The sequence below is a fragment of the Cheilinus undulatus genome, linkage group 11 (assembly GCF_018320785.1).
Source record: "Cheilinus undulatus linkage group 11, ASM1832078v1, whole genome shotgun sequence".
Lineage (NCBI taxonomy): Eukaryota > Metazoa > Chordata > Actinopteri > Labriformes > Labridae > Cheilinus > Cheilinus undulatus.
Window position 1 is genome coordinate 39,085,862 of NC_054875.1, and position 21,944 is coordinate 39,107,805.

Consider the following 21,944-nt stretch of genomic DNA (forward strand, 5'->3'; position numbering starts at 1 on the left):
AATATTTTAGCTGTATTTCTTGGCGAACATAAACAATGCCGGTAGCTGACGTGGTGTAAACATTTTCCGGGCGATGCTAGCAATAAATTAGCGATATGTTGTCTCCACCTCGGCCCCTATAGAAATTGAAAGGGGTTGCGCAACCCCGTGACAATTGAATAGCGAGTAGTTTCCTACTACGGGACAGCCCCCAGTATCGTTCCTCCAATGGATCCTCTTTGTACAAGGCGGACGTCACTCGGGCCGGTGGTTCGCATAGGTTTGCCTATGTGCTGTAGGAGAAAGCCAAGAGTCAGGAGGATCGTGTGTATCTATAGGGGACCGACCGAGGTAAGTAACTTTCTATTATTCTCAGAAAACGACAGAGCGCGTTAATGCTATCTAGACTTCCTTGTATAAAGCAGGTTAGTAGATGCCGCACACATGGTCTTGTTGTTATAGCTTTATTGTCCCCATTTATTGTGAATTCAACCTTCTGCTGGCTATCAACACAAAGACCGAGAATCTCGTGCAAACCCACGGCGATAAGCAGATGTGCTCGTGAGCCGGGACGTTTTGATTTCCACACAAGAATCGTAGTTGACTTCAATTAGTTTCTTTGTGCCGGCAAACTGTAACAACACGTGTATGTACGGATAGTCAGCTGTAGTTACATTTTATTCATCAGCTATTGGATGGTTTCACTATTAGTGTTAGAGTGTTTTATTTAAACTCAGTGACCGCTTCTCTCAAATAAAACCTGCCTTTACCCACTACACGGTGCATGTAATGTGAAACCATGAAGACTATCCCTGTCTGTGGAAATTAACGTGCCGGTCGGTATGGGATTGGCTGTGCCCATTTTGATTCAGTGTATTGTGTTGCTATGCTCAGGGCTCTGACAGGACCTCGTGTAAAAGCTCAAGTTTCCTGGGTAGTGAAAAGTGGAAGTTATGCACTGGGACGTTCGCGGCAAAACATGGACAACGCGAGATTTCATTATCGCTTTCTATACATTGAAGAGGAAGGGGAGGAGATAGCAGCGGCGGCGGCGTGGCTCTAGTGGCCTCAGTTTCAGAACAGATCACTGTGTAAATATACGAATAAGAAAATAGTTGTCAGATTCAAGCAAGGATGCAAATGCAAAGACTGACAGCATTCATCCTTTATCCTCTACAGTCAGACAATGGAGGATTAGAAACTACCCCCTGGCCCTGTCTGATCCACCACCCCCACCTCTTCAAGTCAGCCATGGGGTAGGGGTAGCTTTGGCAGTACTGACAGCCATGTTTTTCCTATGGAGCAAAATATTGAAAAAATGCATTTCTCAAGGGATGCAGAATGAATCACATAGAATTAGGCAGAGAATGTGTGTCAGAATTGGACTGATGGTAGGTTTATTGGCACAAAGAGCATCTGGTGTGGGCTGCTTGTCTAAAAAAAGATCCTAAAGGCTATGATATAAAAAAGGTAAGATAAGAAATAACACCAGCACTAAATCAAACTAATTAAGACATTTTCTTGCATCATTAAATGCATGCACAATTATGAAATCTAAAATATTTCAGATTAACATAAATCCACTGGAAAACAATAAAGATAAATAGTCAAAGAAACCCATGGAATCTTTTCAAATTGAATAAGATAATTATTTCTAATTTGAAACATGACCGTGCAGAAGTTCAGATTTGTTCAGCAAAACTAATCAGTTTTGTTTTCTTTCTGAGATAGCTGCAGGATGATGAGCACACTTGTTTTGGACCCAGACCCCTCCCAGGAAAAAGCAAGTCGCTTTTATATGTTGAAGTGGATCAACAACCTGCTGAAGACAAGCTTCAAAGATGTGCGACACATGGGTTCAGGTGATTGATTATTATGACTAGAACTAAAGAAGGTTTGACTTATTTTGAGCTGTTATAACATTGAATAACAGCATTACTGCATGCATTTTCACTGCTGTACAGCAAGTGAAATGGCAGCAGCTTGCTAATTTATGCCTTTGAGAGGTTGTCTGTGATGTTTATCTCTGTAAAACCAAGATCTCTGCTCCGTGTTACCTATGTCTGGATTAGTGACAGGGAAAAAAAAAGCGTTAGCTTTGAAGTCTTTTTCTGCCTTTCTTTTCAACTTGATTACACAACCAAATCTCAATTTATACGTTAATGTTAACTGAGAATAAACATTTTTTTTTTGTATTACAGTTTTGTTGTGCTAATTTATCTTTGCATTTTAGCAAGTACTGATTAATGAAAAGTTCTGTGCAGTCAAACAGGCATGGTTCTATACTGAAGAAACCGGGTAAAAAGCATGCCTGTTGCAACAATGAACTGTCATTTAAGGGGTTGTGTTATACTGTGGGAAAAATACTGCATAGTGCCAGTTTACTGTCATTGTTTCTCACAGCCAATTTAGCTCCCCTAATGTGTGAAATAACACTTTCTGTACGGTTATGCATTTATGATCCCACAGGGGCCTCCCATTGTCAAATTATGGACATGGTTATTCCTGGATCTGTTGACTTGGCCAAGGTGAAGTTTGATGTAAAAGATGTGAACGACTACAAGCACAACTTTAAACTTCTCAGCGAGGCCTTCAGCAAGATCGGCATCAAAAAGGTATGGACAAAATGTCGGTCACTGGGTTTTTCTTCTCGTTATTTTTGTCTTAGAAGTTAGTTTGAAAACACATCCAATGTAATGATGAAATCTTTGTCAAAGAAAAGAATAATGAACTTAAAAATATCCAAACCGGTAACAGGGAGTTTTGCTTTAAAATATGACTAAGGGACTTATTGATATGTAATAAGTACATCTTTAAGTTTTCAACTGAGGAGTTCCTCTTGTTGTGTATTAAAGTGACTTCTTTGTTTTTCATTTTCTGTCTTTTCTTCTCGCTCTCTCTCTTGATTTAGACCATTCCAGTTGAGGAGCTCATTAATGGAGATTTTAAAATTAGCTTTGAGATTCTGAAGTGGTTCAAAGTGTTTTTCATGGCAAATGAGAAAAACGAGTACGACCCTGTGAAAGCTCGAGGCGGACACGATATCAGACCCATTCTGGAGCATTCCATCATAAATCCCAAACCTCGTAGATGTAAGTCATTTTATTTCACTGTCATAACAACAAAAGCAGTGTGTTGTTTTTCAAATCACCACATTCACAGTCTTTGTTCCTGTATATTTGTCTCTTCTTTGACAGTTAAACATAAAAATAATTCAGAACCAGAGGACAACGGCTCTGTGCATAAAACAAAGCATCCTTTCTCTGAAAAGTGGAAAGACATGTATGACTGGGTTGACCAGAGTGCCCTAGGAGAGCACTATTCCTACTGTCGCACTTGTGAGCGGAACCTGGCGACATATCATAATGGCCTCATTGAACTCAGGCGACATGAAGGTACAAAAATACACAAAAAAAGAGCCGCTGCTTCTCAGAGTGCCAGGCGGCCAAGCCAGTGCTCTAGGCCATTGCCTTGCAGTGAAGCAGCCATTCGATTTATTTACAAACAGTTTTACATTGGCTCTGCTGAAGGTGAACAGGTTTCAAGACAGTTTGCACGCTTCAAACTTGGCTCACAGTACCCCAAAGATATCACTTCTGTTTGCCAGCACACACCCTATTGTTTATACATTTATGGTGGGATATCACTGGGAAATGACAACCCCGTCTCTGTGGTTCTTGTTGGGTTTTTTGATGTCAAAGCCTCCAGGCAGTGCATCAGATTTGTGGATGCTCTTCAGTCAGCGGGTGGGGAGAAAGATCAGACAGCAGCAGCAGTAGTGGAAACCTTGAAGAAATTCAAGTTACCCTCAGAGAATCTTGTGGCTGTGTACTGTGATGGTAATGGAGCAGCCTCAGAGCAGATCTGCTCGCAGCTCAGGGAACTCAACCCCAACTATGTAGCCTTAGGAGAGCTGTACACCATAGCTGATGCTGCTTGCCATGCAGTAGTGAAGGAGCTCTCCAATCAGGTTAAAGAGCTGATGGGAGATATCCATGCCCACCACTTATCCTGCTCTACCAAGAATGACAACCTCACTGCTCTTTTTGGCTCAGATATCAGTGCAGAGAGTCCGTCATTTCATGTCAACACCAGTTGCCTTAAATTTTGCTTTTCTGTAACACAAATGCTGGAAACATGGACAGATCTTGTATCGTACTTTCAGTCTTGCGACAAGAAAGATGACAAAGCCAACTCAATCTGCTCCCAGCTGCAGGATCCAAAACTCAGGGCAACCTTTATGCTTTTGGAGCTGGCCCTGAAACCTCTGCACAGTTTCCAGAAACACCTGCAGACAGATGAGGAAGCGGCCAGAACTGACATGCTGCTTATCTTTGAGGAGGCCAGTAGCCTGCTAGGCACCTACACCTCCCACTTCCTTCATCCTCAAGCTGCTGCCCGCTTCCTCAAAGAACACGATCCCCAAATCCTCAAGAACAAGAAATTCCACCTGTTGAACCCTGAGCTCAGCCTGGGTGGTAAAGCAGTGGAAGACTTCCTGAAAGAGTCTAAGGCTACAGACACACTGCCACTGCTAACAGAGGAAGTGTTGTCCTTCTACATCACTCTCACTGGTTGTATTGCTGAGGAGCTGCCCCTGAGTGATGGGGTGCTCAGGAGTGTAGCGCAGCTGCTGAATCCCCACAGCAGAGAGAAAGTGACAGGGAAATCTGTAGAGGAACTTGGCACCAAGCTGGGGATCTGCAGATCGCCTGAGGAGGTCAATCAGCTAACGAGTGAATTCCTCAAGTATCAGCTGGCGGAGGAGGATGAGAAAGAAAACCAAGAAGTGGCATCGCTGGAGAAACACTGGGCCAGTGTGCTGAAAGACACCAAGCCAAGCTCCATCTTCAGAAAGCTTGTTTTGACCCTGTTGTCGTTCCCCTGTCCTCCACTTGACGCCCAGCAGGTTTTTACTCAGGTATGCAAATAGCAGAGCACATCAGTATGTTTGTGCTAAATTTTCCTTCATTTAACCAATTATTTGCCTATCCCAGGCCCTGGATGGGGAAGATTCTGCACTGTTCTCAGAGAGTGAATGTGACGTCACTTCTGACAGTTTTCTTTCTGATAGCACGTACAACAAGGAATCCCCTGTTTACACTGAAGGTATAAAGAATAAAAGTCCATCTCATATATACAGAACTGTAAAAATCAATGTACTTCACTTTTTTTGTTATTTACACTGTTGTTCTGTTTTCTAGCTCAGAATGGGCACGGTTTGAGGCCGTGTGAAGTCCGCCTAACAAAGATAAATGGTGAGAAAAACTTTTCTTTGCTTATTATCAACATAAGCAGCTAGTAGTACTTTAAGGATATGCTTCACTTTTTATCAATGGCTTGTTGCTGCAGCTTATGTGCAAGTTATAAAACCAAAAAGATTACACCAATATCAAAGCCTACATTGAAACTTGATAGGTTGTACCTGAAATTGTGTCATTGTTTGATTGCACTATGTAGATGTAAGGGTCATCCCTACAACTAGTGCCTAATGTCCAAACATACCAAAGTATTGTTGCTGTTATGACATTTTTGTGTAATTAGACGAATCTGTGAAATGCATTTTTCTAAATTCACTGTCTTTTACCATACCGTCTCCTGTTTCTTATTGTCTCTGAAGGGGCTAATAGCTGAATGTAACTTCCGTAGTGCTGCTAACCCTTTTACAGCTTGAAAATGCACAAAAAATATGACAAACATGGTTAGAGGATCCTTAAGCTTACATCCTTGAACTACTAGTGCAAGTAAGAATAGTATAGTCAGTTTGTGAAATCATCAACAACAACATGAGATAATATAACAGCACACTGTCGGTAGACCAATTAAATTCCCTTCGTTTGTGAAAAACTAGAGCAGGAGTAAAAACATCTCATCTTATATTTCTGAGGGATGTAATCCATCACACACTGTTGACACCAAACAGCCAAAACCCTCTGCTTCCAAGTTATCCCACCTTTCAAACAACATCACGACAACTGTATTTTACAAAGGACTTAACACTTACCGGGGGGTAGATTTAACCTCTGTTTTCTTCATTTGGACTATGTTTGGTGTCCTTGTGGGCCAAATCTGACCCTGTCTGGTTTCACTGTTTTCAAAGCATCATAGCATAAAATGTAATTTCTGTGTTGCAGTTTTTTTCTCACACTTCATTTAATTAATTTATAGAAGTTTTTGCCCTTTATTTTAAATTTATGGCCAATATACTATACCATAATTGTATGAGATTATTCCTCTTTTTGTTCAAAACAAGCTTATTAAAATCTTAGACGATAAGAGGAGCATTTGATGACGGATGATCTCAACCAAAGTATTTAATTCTTTTTTATGGCAACAAATATTCATTTTGTCTTTGTCTAAATTTAACCTACTCTCATTTGTTTCCATATAAAGCATGTGTGTGTAATTATGTGCAAGAGTTTTAAAGGCATTTCTTATGGCACTAATACAATTATTACACTGATTTACAGTCAATATGCCTAGTGTATGTAAAATACATCTTATTACAGTTTTAAATTGATCAGAAACCATGGACTATTTTGGTTAAATTTACAATAGCACAAACTGAGTAGTTTTTTTTTTTACAATACTATCATATCACATGTAAAACAAAGTATTTCATTAAAAAAAAAAAAAACAGCATAACTTATGTTACATGTTAAAAGTAGGGCTGTCAAGATTAATCACTGTAATCACAGTAACTTTGATTCACAATTAGTGTACTGTTTTTTTAATCCTGTGCTTTATTTTAGTTTTAAACAAACTTGGGTGTCTCCCTGCAGCCACATTGATGTAAAAAAGTCCACCACAGCATCTTAATGTCTCATTTTAATTTAGAAAACTCACAGACAGCTCAGTGGACAAGATAAAATCACCTGAACCAGGCGTTATCAAACATTTGCCTTTTTACTGTTGACATTGTCCTTTTCTCTACATTAAAAGTTCCCCTTTCTGTGGTTTAGTTCATGTTAAAATCTTCAATCCACCTATCAAAGCAAGTCTGTATAGAAATTCCACTTTTTAAAATGCAAAATAGTAAATATGTTATAAAATAGGTGTGATTAATTGCAGTTAACTACAGAACTCCTGAGATTAATTAAAAAAAATCACAGCATCCTTAGTGAAAAGTAATCACGTCTATAATCTCAATACTAAAACATCTACATTTCTGGTTTTCTTCTAAAGAATTAAAGGACGAGAACGGCGGCATTCGTGGAGAGATTGGCATCATTTGGAAAGAGGTAACAGATTTTTTTCTGCATGTCTTCTATTTCCTAATCTGCATCATCCACTTCTAATGTCATGGAAAAGCAATAGTTTAATATTGAATAGCATTGTGCTATATTTAAAGGCAACCGTGATGTCTATTCACTGTTGATAAATTGTCAGCTGATCTAAAGTGCACAAACTAAAATGCAGCAAAATGTACTTTTGTTGCATCAGAAATGGTTCTATATTTCAGATTCTTGGATATCAGTTTTCTTGAGTGGATCTTTCATTTGTCCTTCACTTTTACTAACAGTCTTTCACTTCACAATCTTATTTTGCTTCCCCTATAAGAAGGTGGTGCAGTGTGTTATGTTTTTTTTGCATGTGCATGACTTTTAATTTTTGGTGTAATGGGAGTGTGTTGTCTCTCAGGGGTCCGTTAGGGGCAGTTTTGGCTGGGAGAGCAGCTTGCGCCAGAAGCCACAGGCCCGTACAGTGTATCAGGCTGGTGCTTGCAAGTGGTCCAAACCTGTAAATCTTGATAAGGGTCCGGAGTCCAAAGATGAGGTGGTAGGTATACTCAAGTATACTACCAGAATACCCATGGGCAATGACAGACCTCTTTGACCTCTGAGACACTAGTCGAGCATAAAAATCCCTCAGCACTACAACATGTAAGCAACCTAGACAAAGATATACTCATATTTGATAGCATGGTTACCATGAAGGGTGGGGCTTTTTGGAAGATTTCAGCTCTTTCTTTTGAAATCTAAACAATTAAATGACCTTAACTATGACTAATTCACACTAGTTTTCAACAATAAACAAATAATCAACATTTAGGGACATTATAAAATCACTTAAACTTTGATATTTTGAGCTGTGACTGTAAAATTGTCAGTTTCTTAACAGCAATTCTATATTAAGAACTGGAGGAATCGAGTTTTAGGTTGCAGTGTTGTTGTGTTACTAACTTTATCACATGTAATAATGAAAAGTTAGGCATTGAAATTTGTGAATGTGGACTGAATCTGGTGACAAAGATGGACAACAACTGCAACTGTTGGGGAAAAAAAGCACTGTTAATAAAACATTAGACCTGTGTGGATACAGCACCATCTGTCAGAAACACTATAGACCAGTGAGACTGCTGTGACAGAGGCTGTTGGGCCCGTTTTTGCAGAGCTTCTTCAGAACCATCTCTAGAATCTCAACAATGATGATGAAAATGACTTTATGCCATAAAGTTTTTGTTTGAAATGTCTTCAACTTTCAGACCAGTGATGTCTCACCATCCAGCAAATCGACACCAAGAGGAAGACAGAAGAAGGCCTACCAGGTGATAAATACAACGCCTACTGTAAACGTTTCAAGCAAACGTGGTCGTATAGAAATAAGACATCTATGCCACATATTCTTTTTCTGAGATGGCTTTTAATTTTCTTTTTTGTTGATTCTTGGCAGGACGGAAAAGGGTTTCCAGTGGGAGAGCTGGTGTGGGGGAAAGTGAAGGGCTTCTCCTGGTGGCCTGGGATGGTGATGCCTTGGAAAACCAAGTCCTCTCCCCCTGGTATGAGGAGGGTGGAGTGGTTTGGAGACGGCATGTTCTCCGAGGTCAGAAGTGCAGTAGACATGCTTTAGCTGTAGAAATAATTTCCCTAACTAATTCGTGTTGAAATGGATTTTGACCTGGTCATCATTTTTGTTTGCAGATCTACACAGATAGTCTGCTGTCGTTAAGTTACTTCACCAAGTGCTTCTGTAAAAACTCCTTTGATGGTTTGCCCATCTACAAGGAAGCCATCTTCCAGATCATTGAGGTAAGATAGAAAGAGCTTAAGGACAAAAATCTGAATCAGTGTCATGATACTGATTCCTGTATTTTATGTGCAGCTTTTCTCCTTCCATCTTCATCTCTGTTGTTTTCTTCACCATCAGTGCATGAAAAAGTTCACCAGTCTATTACAAACAGTTCTACCACATTACAATACCTTCAGACTTAGAAACAAAAACAAAAGACTATCATGGCCTTGGTTAACAGCAAGTTTTTCATCACCTGCCACAGCAGGTGAAAGTCACAGCACATTTTTAACTGCCTCTTCTGATGTTAAGCTCTGTCAGCTCTACAGGACAGCTCTTTGTTAAATAATTAAAAAAATAAGTAGAAAGTTTGCCCCTGCATCTATTTGGATAGATTCAAAGGTTATTAGGTGGGCCAAACTTTAATGTGCATATTTTTTTTCTATTGAATAATATTTATTAAGTAATATGACTAGAATAATAAAACCTGACTAGTTTCTAACCTCTCTATCAGTTAATAAGAACATGCTTCATATGTAGTTATGACAACATATACAAGTTAAATATGTCAAAGATGAATTTTGTTCAAAAGTAAGTGCAAAGCTAACAATAAGGGGGGATAAAGGGGAATGCTTTCTGAGGCCCTGCCAAATGGGGGGCACATGGAGGTCAAGAAAACCATGGTCATTTGTAAGGTTGAGCTGGGATAACCATATTTTGCATTTAAGCTGAAAACTCTCCACTCTGGCCAAAGCAAAAAAAAACAAAAACAAAACTTTTGTTTGTTATTTTATCTACCTTTTTGTTTTCAACATTAACAATGTGATGTGCAAACTGGACTAAACCATTTGGAAAGTAAGGTCAGACTACTAAGGTAAGCCATGACGTGCACAAATGTCAGGATACCAAAGAATAAAGGAATTGAAATAACTTTTTGGAGAAAATAATTAAAAACTTGAAGAATAAAGGCAAAAATTGGCAAAAAAAAATGTATTGAAGTGGCAAAAATTGGCAGGAATAAGTGGTGAAAGAGTGGCAAAAACTGTCTCAAAGTGGCAAAAAATGGCTAGGAGTGGCAGAAATAGGCAGTAAAAATGTAAAAAGTGGTTAAAAAGAGGCAAAATTCATTAGAAGAAGGCAGAAATAGGTGATGACAAGAGGTTAAAAAGTGGCAAAATAGGTCAAAACTGGCAAAAAAAACCTTTAAGAGGCATAAAATTGGCATTGAGTGGCAAAAATGGTTTGTCAAAATGGTGAAAAGCAATCAAATTTGGCAAAAATGGGTTCAAAATGGCAGAAACAAGTTAGTAGTGGCAACAAAAGGTATAAAGCAGCAAATATGGGTTAAAACAAGAAAAAACTTGCAAAAATGGGCAGTACAGATGTTGAAAAGCATTAAGAAAGGGTTACAAGTTACAAAAATGTTTTTTAAGAGGCAAAACATTGGCCTAAAGAGGCAAAATAGGTATTGATAATGGTGAAAAGCAAATAATATGTATATTTAAACCTGATAATAGCTTTACACACTTAAGCTCTAAATTGAGGAAACTGTTAACCAGGAGATTAGCACCAGTGCTACTGATCCAACACACATGCATTGATATAATCAATAAATCAGAACTGCAGAGGGCCCGATCGCTGGGTTTTTAAGGGGCCCAGTCAGTTCTTTGGGCAGGCCTGAGAGTGAGTACAAACTATCTGGGAGTGTCAAGAGAAAAATAAAAGTAAAACAGAAATATGAGGAGTAAGAGTGAGGTGGGCTACAGTAAGACAGCATCACAGGGCCAGTGGTTGTCATCTCTTAAAATCTGTCTGTAGGGGACTTACGTATTTCACCCACTGGGTCCAAAATAAAACAAAAAATTCATCTGAAGACACAAGCAAAGAAATATAACTTTCATAACATCAACAACATTTTCAAAACAATCCATATCTGCGTTGTGGGGGTCTCAGAATATAACTGCTGCAGAGTCTTGGATTTTTTATAAGCTGAAATAAAATTGTAGAGCAGGTATTTATAAGTACACATTGCTTGAAAATCTACATGGCCTACACATAATGTGGTACCTACTGGTGCATGTATATATTACGTTTGCTTTTCAATGCTTAATGAAATTCTACTCAGACTGTGTGGTGGTTTCTCTTTCATATGAAATGTGATTTGCAGCTGGCAGGTGAGCGCTGTGAGAAGTCTTTTGCCTCAGCAGGAGGGGATAAAGAAAAAGAGCTGAAATTGATGTTGGATTGGGCTTTTGGAGGATTTTTGCCCACAGGACCAGAAGGATTTTTACCTCCTGGTAAGAATTTAATTTTTAGCTTGTGACTAGATGAGAAAGCCTAATAGAGCAGACTGGTTTACACAATAGCAAACAGTGTATATTTATATACAAGGCTACTTTTTTGTTTCGCATGGCACATCTCTCATTCCTTTCTGACAGATTCCTCTCCTAATAACGGAAGTCAGGACTCTTCTGACTCTACATTGTCCGACTATCAGCCTCCAGCAAAAAGGAAATATGTTTTGAAAAGTAAAGCAAATGTGGCCGCCATTGTCTACAATCGAGGTAAATAGAATTATATCTTTATGTCCTCACTGCAGACTTCATTGGAGTAAACATTTGGTGTTTGATTAAAGATATTTAAATTATCGTCATGTTTCTTCATGTGATAGTTCTTTTGATATCTTACCTCACAGAATTAATACCAGAAAAGGCCAAACAAAAGGGAAAAACAATTGAAGGTAAGTTTTTGGGATGGCACAGAGGTTATTTCAAACATTGATAATAGTATTAAGGACTAATGTGAAGGTTTTGGTTTATTATTTCAGATGTTTGTTTGTCTTGTGGATCCTCTGACATCGAAGTGATGCACCCATTGTTTGAAGGAGGTCTTTGTCTAAGATGCAAGGTAATCTAACAGCCCACTAATGATCTATCCATCTCCACATATTTTGGTCAGCTTTATTCCATTCCAGTCCAGTTTGTGAATGTCTAACTTCTATCTGAAACACAGCAGCTATTAACACTCAAAATGCTGCCAAACCATCTTGTCACTGTCTGCAGATGAACTTCACAGAGACTCTGTATCGCTATGATGAAGATGGCTACCAGTCGTACTGTACCGTGTGCTGTGCTGGCCTTGAGGTCATTCTGTGCGGCAATGCCAGCTGCTGCAGGTAAACACTATGCAGGCTATTATTGTTTAAACTTTATGAAGAGTTTTAAAATTTTTCTAGTCACAATGCACAGACCCCTAAAATCATTAAATGAGCTGATGTTCATATGCATGATGTCGGCTTCTCTGTCTCTTTAAGATGTTTCTGTAAGGACTGCCTTGATATCTTGGTGGGCCCAGGAACTTTTGACAAGATGAAAGAAATTGATCCCTGGAGCTGCTACTTCTGCAAGCCGTCACAGTGTGAGGGAAATCTCAAACTCAGACCAGACTGGAGTGTCAAGGTTCAAGACTTCTTTGTCAACAACAGTGCCATGGAGTTTGTATGTACTACTCTCCCTACTCTATTTGCTCATTTATATAGCTGCACTAACATCAGTTGTTCCTGTGTGTCAGTGGTGGAAAGTAGCTAATTGCATTAACTTACATTTGTGTACTTGTACTTTTTGAATACTTTTAAAAATCTCTACGTTTACTTTTACTTAAGTATGTTTTAGGGGAATACTGTACTTCATTAACATTGGGTGGCACAAATGGGTTAAAAGTGGCAAAAATAGGTTAACAGAAGCAAAATAAATGGCAAAAAGTTGTAAAAAAATGGCTTAAAAATTGTAAAAACAGGCAGAAAACAAGGTGAAAAGGGGTTACAAGTTGCAAAAATAAGTGTAAGAAAGCGTGAAATGCAGTTAAAATCAGCAAAAACTGACATAAAAAGTGGTGAAAAGGGGTTTATAGTGGCAATAAAGGGTTAGCAGGCAACAGAGGCAAAATGGGTTTAAGTTAGCAAAAGTTGGTTGCAGTGGAAAAAGGTTTAAAAGGCAAAAAAAATAGGTAAAGGTGGCAAAATTATGAAAAGGGGCAGAAATTGGCTGAAGAAGTGGTTAAAAAGAGGGTTAAAAGTGGCACAAATAAGCTCTTTCAATATCAGACCTAATGATAGCTTGATACACTTTTCAGCTCCAAAATGAGGGAACCGTTAGCCAGGATAGCTAGCACCAATGCTACTGATCCAACACACATTGATATCATCAATAAACACAACTGGGGAGGATCCATTCTCTGGGTTTGTCAGGGGCCAAGTCAATTCCGGGGAAGGCCTTAAAACAAGTATAGGTAAAGACTGTCCAAATGAGAAAAAAGATATGTGCAGGTACAAAACGTCTTCATGATTGAATTCTATGTATGTTGCTGAATGTTCTTTTCCCCTCTTCTTTTTATTTTTTCTAACACAGGAGCCTCACAGAATTTACCCCTCCATCCCTGCTGATCTGCGCAGACCACTAAGGGTGCTCTCACTTTTTGACGGCATTGCAACAGGTTGGTCATGAGACAGTCTTTTAAACTTGACAAGTTCATTCAGTCTGCCTTGGTTTGTTGATGTTGTACTTTCACAGCTTGAACAAAATGTAAAATTTGAATACAGGTGGAGATTATTGTGTATGTCTATAGTTTTGACCTGCCTTAAATTACGATGTCATCATCACAGGATATCTGGTGCTGAAAGACCTCGGCCTTAAGATTGAAAGATACATTGCCTCAGAGATTTGTGAGGATTCTATCGCTGTGGGGATGATCAAGCATGAGGGAAAGATTGAATATGTGAATGACGTTCGAACCATCACAAGGAAACATGTGAGTACTGGCTGGACTGTCTAACTTTTGTCCCGTGATAACTAATCTATACAGACGTATTTGTTCTCGAAGTAATTTTTCAACTATGATTTTTTGTTGCAGCTGGCTGAATGGGGTCCATTTGATCTCTTGATTGGAGGCAGTCCTTGTAACGACCTGTCCATGGTCAACCCTCTTCGAAAGGGCTTATTTGGTATGACTCAAAACTTCTTAAACCTTCCCGTGCAGATTTGTATGCTAAACACTGAACAGGAAGTACCTAAGTGGGAAATAACGTCTGATCCTAGTCTAACACCTGAAAACATGAACTCATCTTTTTTATTTAATCTCTCTGTGGTTCTTTATTTGTCCTGCAGAGGGCACTGGTAGGCTCTTCTTTGAGTTCTACCGCATTCTGACTCTGCTGAAGCCAAAGGAGGATGACGACCGGCCGTTCTTTTGGTTGTTTGAGAATGTTGTTTTTATGAGTGCAAACGACAAGTCAGATATCTGCAGATTCCTTGAGGTGATTGTATTTGATAACCACAGACATGCATCATCAATTAGGCTGGGCCACTTTGAAGTTATTGACTTATTCTGTGTCTTTTTCAGTGTAATCCCATTCTTATTGATGCAATCAAAGTCAGTCCTGCCCACAGAGCACGCTACTTCTGGGGAAACCTCCCTGGCATGAACAGGTAAACTTTTATCTTTTCACAGTCCTCTTGTTTGTTCTTTAATGGAGAGAGAAAAGTTCAGTTTGCATAAATGTCCTTTTTTCTTTTCAGACCTCTCGCCACGTCTCTGGATGACAAAGTTAGCCTCCAGGACTGTTTGGAAGTCGGCCGTAAAGCAATGGTAAAATCCTTTATTTTGCTTTATGTATGATAGATGTTAACCTGATCAGCAAGGTATCAGGTCACAAAAATTGACATTCATTTAATCATAACAGTCAATTAATTGGGATGCTCTTGATATTTGGAATAATGATCAATCAAGTTTGTGCTGTTTACTTAATTTGTATGACTGCACTTAAAAAAAGAAGATAAATCATGTTCTTATTAGTATTAAAAGGGCTTCAAAATGTATTCTCTTAAGCTATACATTTTGAATAATTGTCAGAAAATCTTGATGAGCTCTATACTTTAAAAAAAATCCTAAACAATGAAAAATGGCCTGATTCTGGTTCTTCTTCTTTCCTTTTAGTTTGACAAAGTCCGCACCATTACTACTAAGTCAAACTCTATTAGGCAGGGCAAGACGGGGCCGCTGCCTGTCAGCATGAATGGCAAGGAGGACTACCTGTGGTGCACTGAAATGGAGCAGTAAGCATTTCTGGATAAAAAATGTTCCTTTGATTACACTCATACTGTATTACCGTATAATCCAGAACATATGCCGTATTTTGTTATTTGCTGTTTGGTTGTTTTTGGAATCTCCCAAGGGAAAAAAAGGTTTAAAGGTACAATGTGTAAAATTTGGCTGCATTTCGCCGAACAGAAACGGTGTACATGGGATATAGTGTTTATATATCTATGTGAAGTATGTTAAAATAAGTGCACAATCATCCCCTTTAAACTTTCGTTTTCTTTTCACAGAATTAGAAAACAGCTTTTTAAATTTACATTACCGTGGGTCGCCCTCACGGAGGCTGACATAACAAACTGCCATGTTGTCTACGGCAACATTTTGGGGACAGAAAGAGCGAAACGCGACTTTTAAATACGAACCTGCCCGCTGGTCCTAAAAGCTACCTGGAAGGCAGGTGGAGAAGAAGACTGACCTATAATCTATAAAAATAATGGTTACAAAAATGAATGAATAAACCCTCACCTCGTCACTGCTGTAATTGATGTCCGGCTCACGATCCTTTTTTGGTCTTCACAGGCTCTCGTCGCTTAGTTACAATGTTACAATGTTACAATGTCATTTAGCAGACGCTTTTCTCCAAAGCGACGTACATTTGAGAGCAAGAACAACACAAGCAATGATCTAGACAAGAAGAAACAACATCAGTAAGTGCCATCAAGTGCTTCAGGTCCAATTGGACGCAAGTGCTGCCGTGTAGAGTTTAAGGCAGAGTACCTAAAATATACATTGTTTATGTAGTTTTTTTTTTTTTTTTTGTGTTATTAGACAGCAACAATGAATCAAGGAAAATGTGGGATCACTAATCGCCATTCATTAGACTTCACAACAACTATTTACCAAGTACCAAGTGCTGGATCATTCCCAAAGAGCTGGGCAAAGAAATCCCAGAAGTAGAGCAGGACAGTGCGAGCTAACTATAGTTGGGAAACTCATTCAACCACTGGGGGCAGCAGTGGAGAATAGTCTGGCTGAGTGATGTGACGTTTTGGTAACAGATAGTCTCATTCTAAAATCTGAACGCTAGATGTCGTTAAAATGCCAAATTTTACACATTGTACCTTTAAATCATATTCCTGCCTGATAATTTCCATTTTTTAAGCAAAGTCCACAACAGCTATTTCTGAACAGCTACAGCTTACAGTTTGAACTTTTCCATTTGGAAGAACCCCACTACAGACAGCGTCTTCTATACAGATGCAACTTGTAGTCTGTATTTCACAGTAGGTCATTGCTATATTTTATTAACATTTCTTCATCTACATCTTTTTTAGGGTCTTTGGCTTCCCCAAACATTACACAGATGTGAACAACATGGGTCGCAGTCAGAGGCAGAAGGTCCTGGGTCGCTCATGGAGTGTGCCTGTGATTCGTCACCTCTTTGCTCCTCTGAAGGATTATTATGAATGTGAGTCAAATGTCCAGTAGTCAACCTACTGCCTTATCCCACCCTGCATTGCAAGGTATCTCAAACCCACTTTTTTATCAGAGACTTAATTTAGTTGTATTATTTTGACTTATAGTTATGTTTCTTTTTTTATACTGTGATTTGTAAGTCATCCATGATCCACCAGCAGGCACCGCCACTTTCCCTTTTTTGTTAGGTTTTTCTGTGATAAATGATGGTGCTTTTATACAAACAGTAATGTTGCTCAGGGTCTGGACCAGGAAGCAAGTTTAGATGGTCAGCCAGCTATCTTTGGGCTTGACTCAGGTTTTTGTATCATGAAAGTGGTTCATTTTTAACAGAACACCACAGGAGCAGAAACAGTCCTACAGACTCAACATGAAACAGAGCTAGCTGCATATTAATTTGATACGTAACTTAGTGAGATAAATGTCCAGCATTTTATCTGATTGACCCCAGAGCTCCACGGCTCTGCAGTGTTTTAGTTACTTTCAGGTCATTTTGGTTTACACAGTTTTTAATGTTCTGGTGCTATTTCATAATACCTGTTTTAGGCTTTGGCAGGAAGTTGTTCTCAGCAAAAAGTAGTTGTAATTACCTGTGCTGTCTAAGGAAGTGATCAAAACTCTTATGAAAGTCTAATCAGAAAAATTAAAATGAACTAACTTAGATGCCTTTTATTTTTCAGAAAATGGGTGCAATTTTGACCCATAATTGAAAATCATATTCAACTATTCAATTTGCATTTCAGTTTCCATCTTCAGTATGCATATTCCTTGAATTTAATTGAAAGAGAAGGAAACTCAAGTTGTGTTTTTTCAGAAATGCTCTGCAGAAAAGTTCTAAGAATTTAATGGTATTGCTATTTTGAAAATCAACATACATTTACAGAAATGTTTTTAATTTTCAGAATATGTTTGCAAATGATAGTTTTTTAATATCTTCTGAAAAATATAAGCTATACAGCTGTCTTTATTAAAATGATACAGCTATTTCAAAATAAGAAGGCATTAAAAGAAGGGCTTTTAAAATATCAAATTAGTGATTCCATTTTGAGTAGGGTAGCTTTTTAGCAGAGCTAAAAGGAGTTTGCATGTTCGAAGAGAAGAATCAAAATGCAAAAAGACTTTCTGTTTCTGTATTTTAATCTTCAAATGAGACTTTTCATTTGAGTTGACTTTACACTTCCATAGCTGTCTGCCCAGCACCAAAAGACACACAGTTAGTGCCTCACTGGTAAAAGACACATGCGACTTTCAGGACTTTGTAGAGACCAAAAACAGAGCTTAAAGACAGCCTTGTTTTATAAAATTAACATACACGAAACTCACAGTGTAGGTCGTTTCATGTCAAGTCAACTGCTGGAGAACAACTAAGCCATGTCTATTAAAATAGCTTCTTCTATTGAGGCTGACTTAACTTTAGTTATTTTAACACTGTGTACTTTTGTGGAGCTCCGGCAGCAGTTAGGAGCATTAAATGTTTAAGTGTTTATCACAGTTGAAAAGGAACAAAATACCAGTTTTCTAGACCACTGTAAATGTGAATATGCCTTTGAGGTTTGAAACCCAGCCTACAGCCTTTTTATAGTGAATAATAAACACTAGCCTTATAATACAGTTGATTCAGGATCTCTCAGTGAAGCCAGGTGACCCAAAGAGAGCCATCCAACTTGCTTCTTGGTCCAGTCCTCAGGTCTCTACCTCAACACTTTTTTATTGGTTATAAAATCTGCAGTTTCACTTTTTATATTCTGTATTTATTTATGAATCTGAAAATGTTGACATTGTTCTCTTTTTCTACATGATCTGTATTTTATATTGTTTCACCAGGGATTTAGCTTCTGATCTAATCATGTTCACTGTTAGCTGTAATTAATTTTATTGTTTGTACTTTTTATGAGCTAATTCACCAATTTTTTAATCCAAATGACATTTTTCTTACTGCGGTGCACCAGGGACTTTAGTCCAAAACAACCTCACTGGGTTTGCACATTTTATCAGTTTTGAAAGAAAGCTATTTATACAAACCAAAAATATTTTGTGGCTTCTCAATCAGAACAAACTTGTGTGAGTTTTTATCATATTTTAACTTCGTTGTTTTAAACATTAGTGTGATAAGAACAATACGGCAGAGAGCTGACTGACATGTTGCACAGTGTTTCTAAAGTAGGGGTACCTTATGGCAGTGGTTCCCAACCTTTTTCCTTGGAGCCCCCACTTGATTGAATCTTAAGGCGTTGTACAGTGCATTTTCGTGATAGTGCTGCAAAAGGCTCTACTGCCATGATGCCATGAGACGGCCATATTGACTCCAGGAATGCATGAGTCTGACTGCTGGTTTGATCTCATCCCTGTAACGCCTTTCTCACTACCTCTAAAGATGGCGCAGAGGGGGGCTGCTTCATTACGCTTCCACAATGTTCATAGTGAAGGCCAAACGTCACAGAGGCAGATATATTACGTCTTATATGGCACTTTAGGAAAGCCGCGCCTTCACTCACCGGTCATGAGAAAAAAAAAGTTGTACATTGCTGTGATTCACATAAAATTTGATTTAATTCAGTATACTCTGAATTCAAAGTGTAACTGACCAAGTATCCTGATGTTTTTGAGTTAGGAAAAGAGGTCCTGATTTTCACATGAAGTAGGCTTTATGGACATCTATGAATGTTGTCATAAAGTGTCAATCAGTCAATCCTATCACCTTTAATATGATACATTTAGAGCACACCCACTTCCAACATACCACTACATCACTGGACAAATCAAAAGTGGAAGTTTTATGTGGCTGAAGAGCCACATAAATGAAACTGGATCTTACTCCACTTCAGCCTATTGTTTCTAGTCATGCTAGGCTAGGACAGCTGGCTACAGCTTTACCTTGCTGTACAAAAAAAGCAAAAAATCTAACCATGTCAACTCAGCATTAGAGGTGGCATAATTGACCAAATTACACTGACAGTCCCTGTAAAGTGGAAGAAGAACTTTGTGTCTTATCACTCCAGATATGTTGGAATTAGGTTGCTGTAAACATGTGAAAACATGGAGATCTATGTGTGACTGAATATTTGACTTAGACTGTTGGAAAGTTGTTCACCTCTTTCTGGGCTCGGTTTAATATGAGCAGGGAAAATATTGAAGACAATGACATCACCAGTCTTGCTGGGGAATTATCCTGCACCCCTAACGCTACAATGATATAAAATCACTGAGCAGCTCTGTTAGCTGATGTCACTGCCTTCATTGAAATTTAACAGTCAGATACACGCTGTGTTCTTGTTCACTATGAAGAAAGCCACGGTGGCCTACGGGTCATTTAAAACTTCATAATGTTGAGATTTGTGTCAGAAAACAGTAAATTTAATCCACAACTAGGGTCTCTCTGCTCTGGCACAGAGCCAGGCAGCTGTGTTCTGATCAGAAGCTTTTTTTTCCAATTTGAGAGGATCCCATTTCTCATGAGAGCAGATACTACCCCCTAATTTTTCACGATGTTAAGGCCTGATTTTAATAACGTAAAGATGTTTTTCATGACTGAGGTTTGGCCTGGCGGGTCATAACACAGCGATCTGTCATACAACAAACCTAAAGTAAAGATTTTTTGTATCACTTTACAGGGACTTTAATGACAGCCTTCATAAAAGCTAAACAAGCCTTATTCATGTGAATCAGTGTCATGTCATTCCTATGCACACCCCTTCACATGAAGAGTTACCGGAAAAGGTTGGGAACCAATGTCTTAAAGTGATCTAGACCTGCAATGATAAATAAACTGTTAGTAGATTAAAAGAAAACTTGTAGCCAAGTGTTTTTAGTATTCTTTTGCCTTTTTTGATGTTTAGTGTCTTTAATAAAACCCTTTTTTGATTTCTTTGTCATTGTAAGTTAATGAAAGGGGTTTTCTTTGAAATTTTGGACATTTGTTTGGACTACAGAGGCCTTTTGAAGATGGCAATTTGACAAATTGTAAAGTCACTTTTAGATTTAATTGACTAAATGATTAAAGTAATAATTATGAGAATCACAAATATATCTTATTCACTTGTTGGCCTAAGAGGAATATTAATAATAAAAGTGATTTTAATAAATGAAAGCTATGCTTAAAAGTAAAGTTAACATTTTTATAAAGAACAGGAACAGCACTAATTTGATTTGTCTATTCATTTATAAAGCATTAATCACTGGTATGCTCCATTAAATTGCAGTTTGCATGTGTGTCATTCTAAATTCTTTCCTAAGTTAATTTGACCTTTTTAAATTTGTATAATTTTTACAGTACTGTTCAGACGTATGGAGATTGTGATTGTACAAATGCCTGTCTTTTTTACTGTTTAACTGGATCATGTTGACTTGACTGAAGGTTCTGATGGTGGTGCTCAATCACTTTTCTTTTAAAGATCATGTTACTGTCACCTTTTTTACCTCACTGATTGATTGATTGTTTGGGATTCCCGATGGTGCTATGCTAACGGTGCTAACTCAGCATGTACTGCTCTGTTTTGGTTTGATCTAGAACCAGCTCAAACTTTCTCTCATAGGTTATGTTGTGGGATTATTTTGATTGTTCAGTTGAGTGTTTTTTCAAATGAAATGACAGAAGTGATACATGGAAGTATAAGTGTGATGTATAGCTCATTTCCTTTGGAATGATTAGTGTCATGGTAGGATGCAGTAAATAAAACAGTCTGACTAAGGCAAATGGCTCCTGTTTTTTTAATGTCTTTTTTATTAATACCTGTCTGGACATGGCTTTTAAACAAAAAAGATACCTTTCTCTAGCAGAGAAGTGACTAAGAAGAGTTATTGTTTTAAAATTGCACTCTCTTTGATATGAAAGTATCTTTTTAATAAAATCCAAAAGATTTTTTGAATGTGAATTAAAGGTACACTGCCAGGACATTTTTTAAAACAATTACAAGCATCTCATCTTCATGAAGCATAATAATCAACAAACGCTATTATGAAAAAAAGGAAGGAGGAGCTTAAATCAGAACTGCTCACTATGACATGTCTTAATAAAATTATTTAGCATGCCATTAAGACTGCAAGTGGTTACATTTCACCACAAGGGGTCGCCATCGTTCCACATTTTAATTTATTAAAACCTGTGAGACGTGCTGGGGATGACGGGGGCTTTCTGCTGATCCCATCAGCCTAAGCAGAGCTCCATCCTTATAAAACTGCATCTGTTTAAGACGTAGGGGTCCATGTAGGGAAAATAAGACAGACTAATCTCATGAGGATAATCCAGTATTAAGTGTTCTGTTCTCACATTTTGGCCCCTTGTTAGAGAATTCAGACAAGCTGAACTGGCTCCAGAAACATCAGTTATGAAAGTGGAGGCTGCTGTTACAGGCAGCACTTTCTGAACATGTTAGTCTCAGCTCTAAAAA

At 38.3% G+C, this 21,944-nt stretch overlaps 1 protein-coding gene across 2 annotated transcripts; it reads left to right on the forward strand.

Moving 5' to 3' along the window:
• The first annotated feature begins 241 nt into the window (after nt 1-241).
• On the forward strand, nt 242-21,235 carry dnmt3ba (DNA (cytosine-5-)-methyltransferase 3 beta, duplicate a). Of its 2 annotated transcripts, none has more exons than XM_041799360.1 (25): nt 242-330; nt 1,711-1,841; nt 2,449-2,594; nt 2,891-3,071; nt 3,177-4,900; nt 4,977-5,088; nt 5,184-5,237; nt 7,165-7,220; nt 8,465-8,527; nt 8,653-8,802; nt 8,901-9,008; nt 11,156-11,285; nt 11,427-11,552; nt 11,684-11,728; nt 11,816-11,895; nt 12,051-12,163; nt 12,302-12,485; nt 13,395-13,479; nt 13,649-13,794; nt 13,897-13,987; nt 14,151-14,299; nt 14,386-14,471; nt 14,562-14,631; nt 14,980-15,098; nt 16,416-21,235. In XM_041799360.1, exons 2-25 carry the CDS (start codon nt 1,718-1,720, stop codon nt 16,567-16,569), a joined length of 4,296 nt encoding a protein of 1,431 aa, XP_041655294.1. In that variant the 5' UTR covers nt 242-330; nt 1,711-1,717; the 3' UTR covers nt 16,570-21,235. The 2 variants fall into 2 exon arrangements, with proteins under 2 accessions (XP_041655294.1, XP_041655293.1); XM_041799359.1 differs by lacking the exon at nt 242-330 and adding an exon at nt 1,163-1,235.
• Nucleotides 21,236-21,944: the final 709 nt, after the last annotated feature.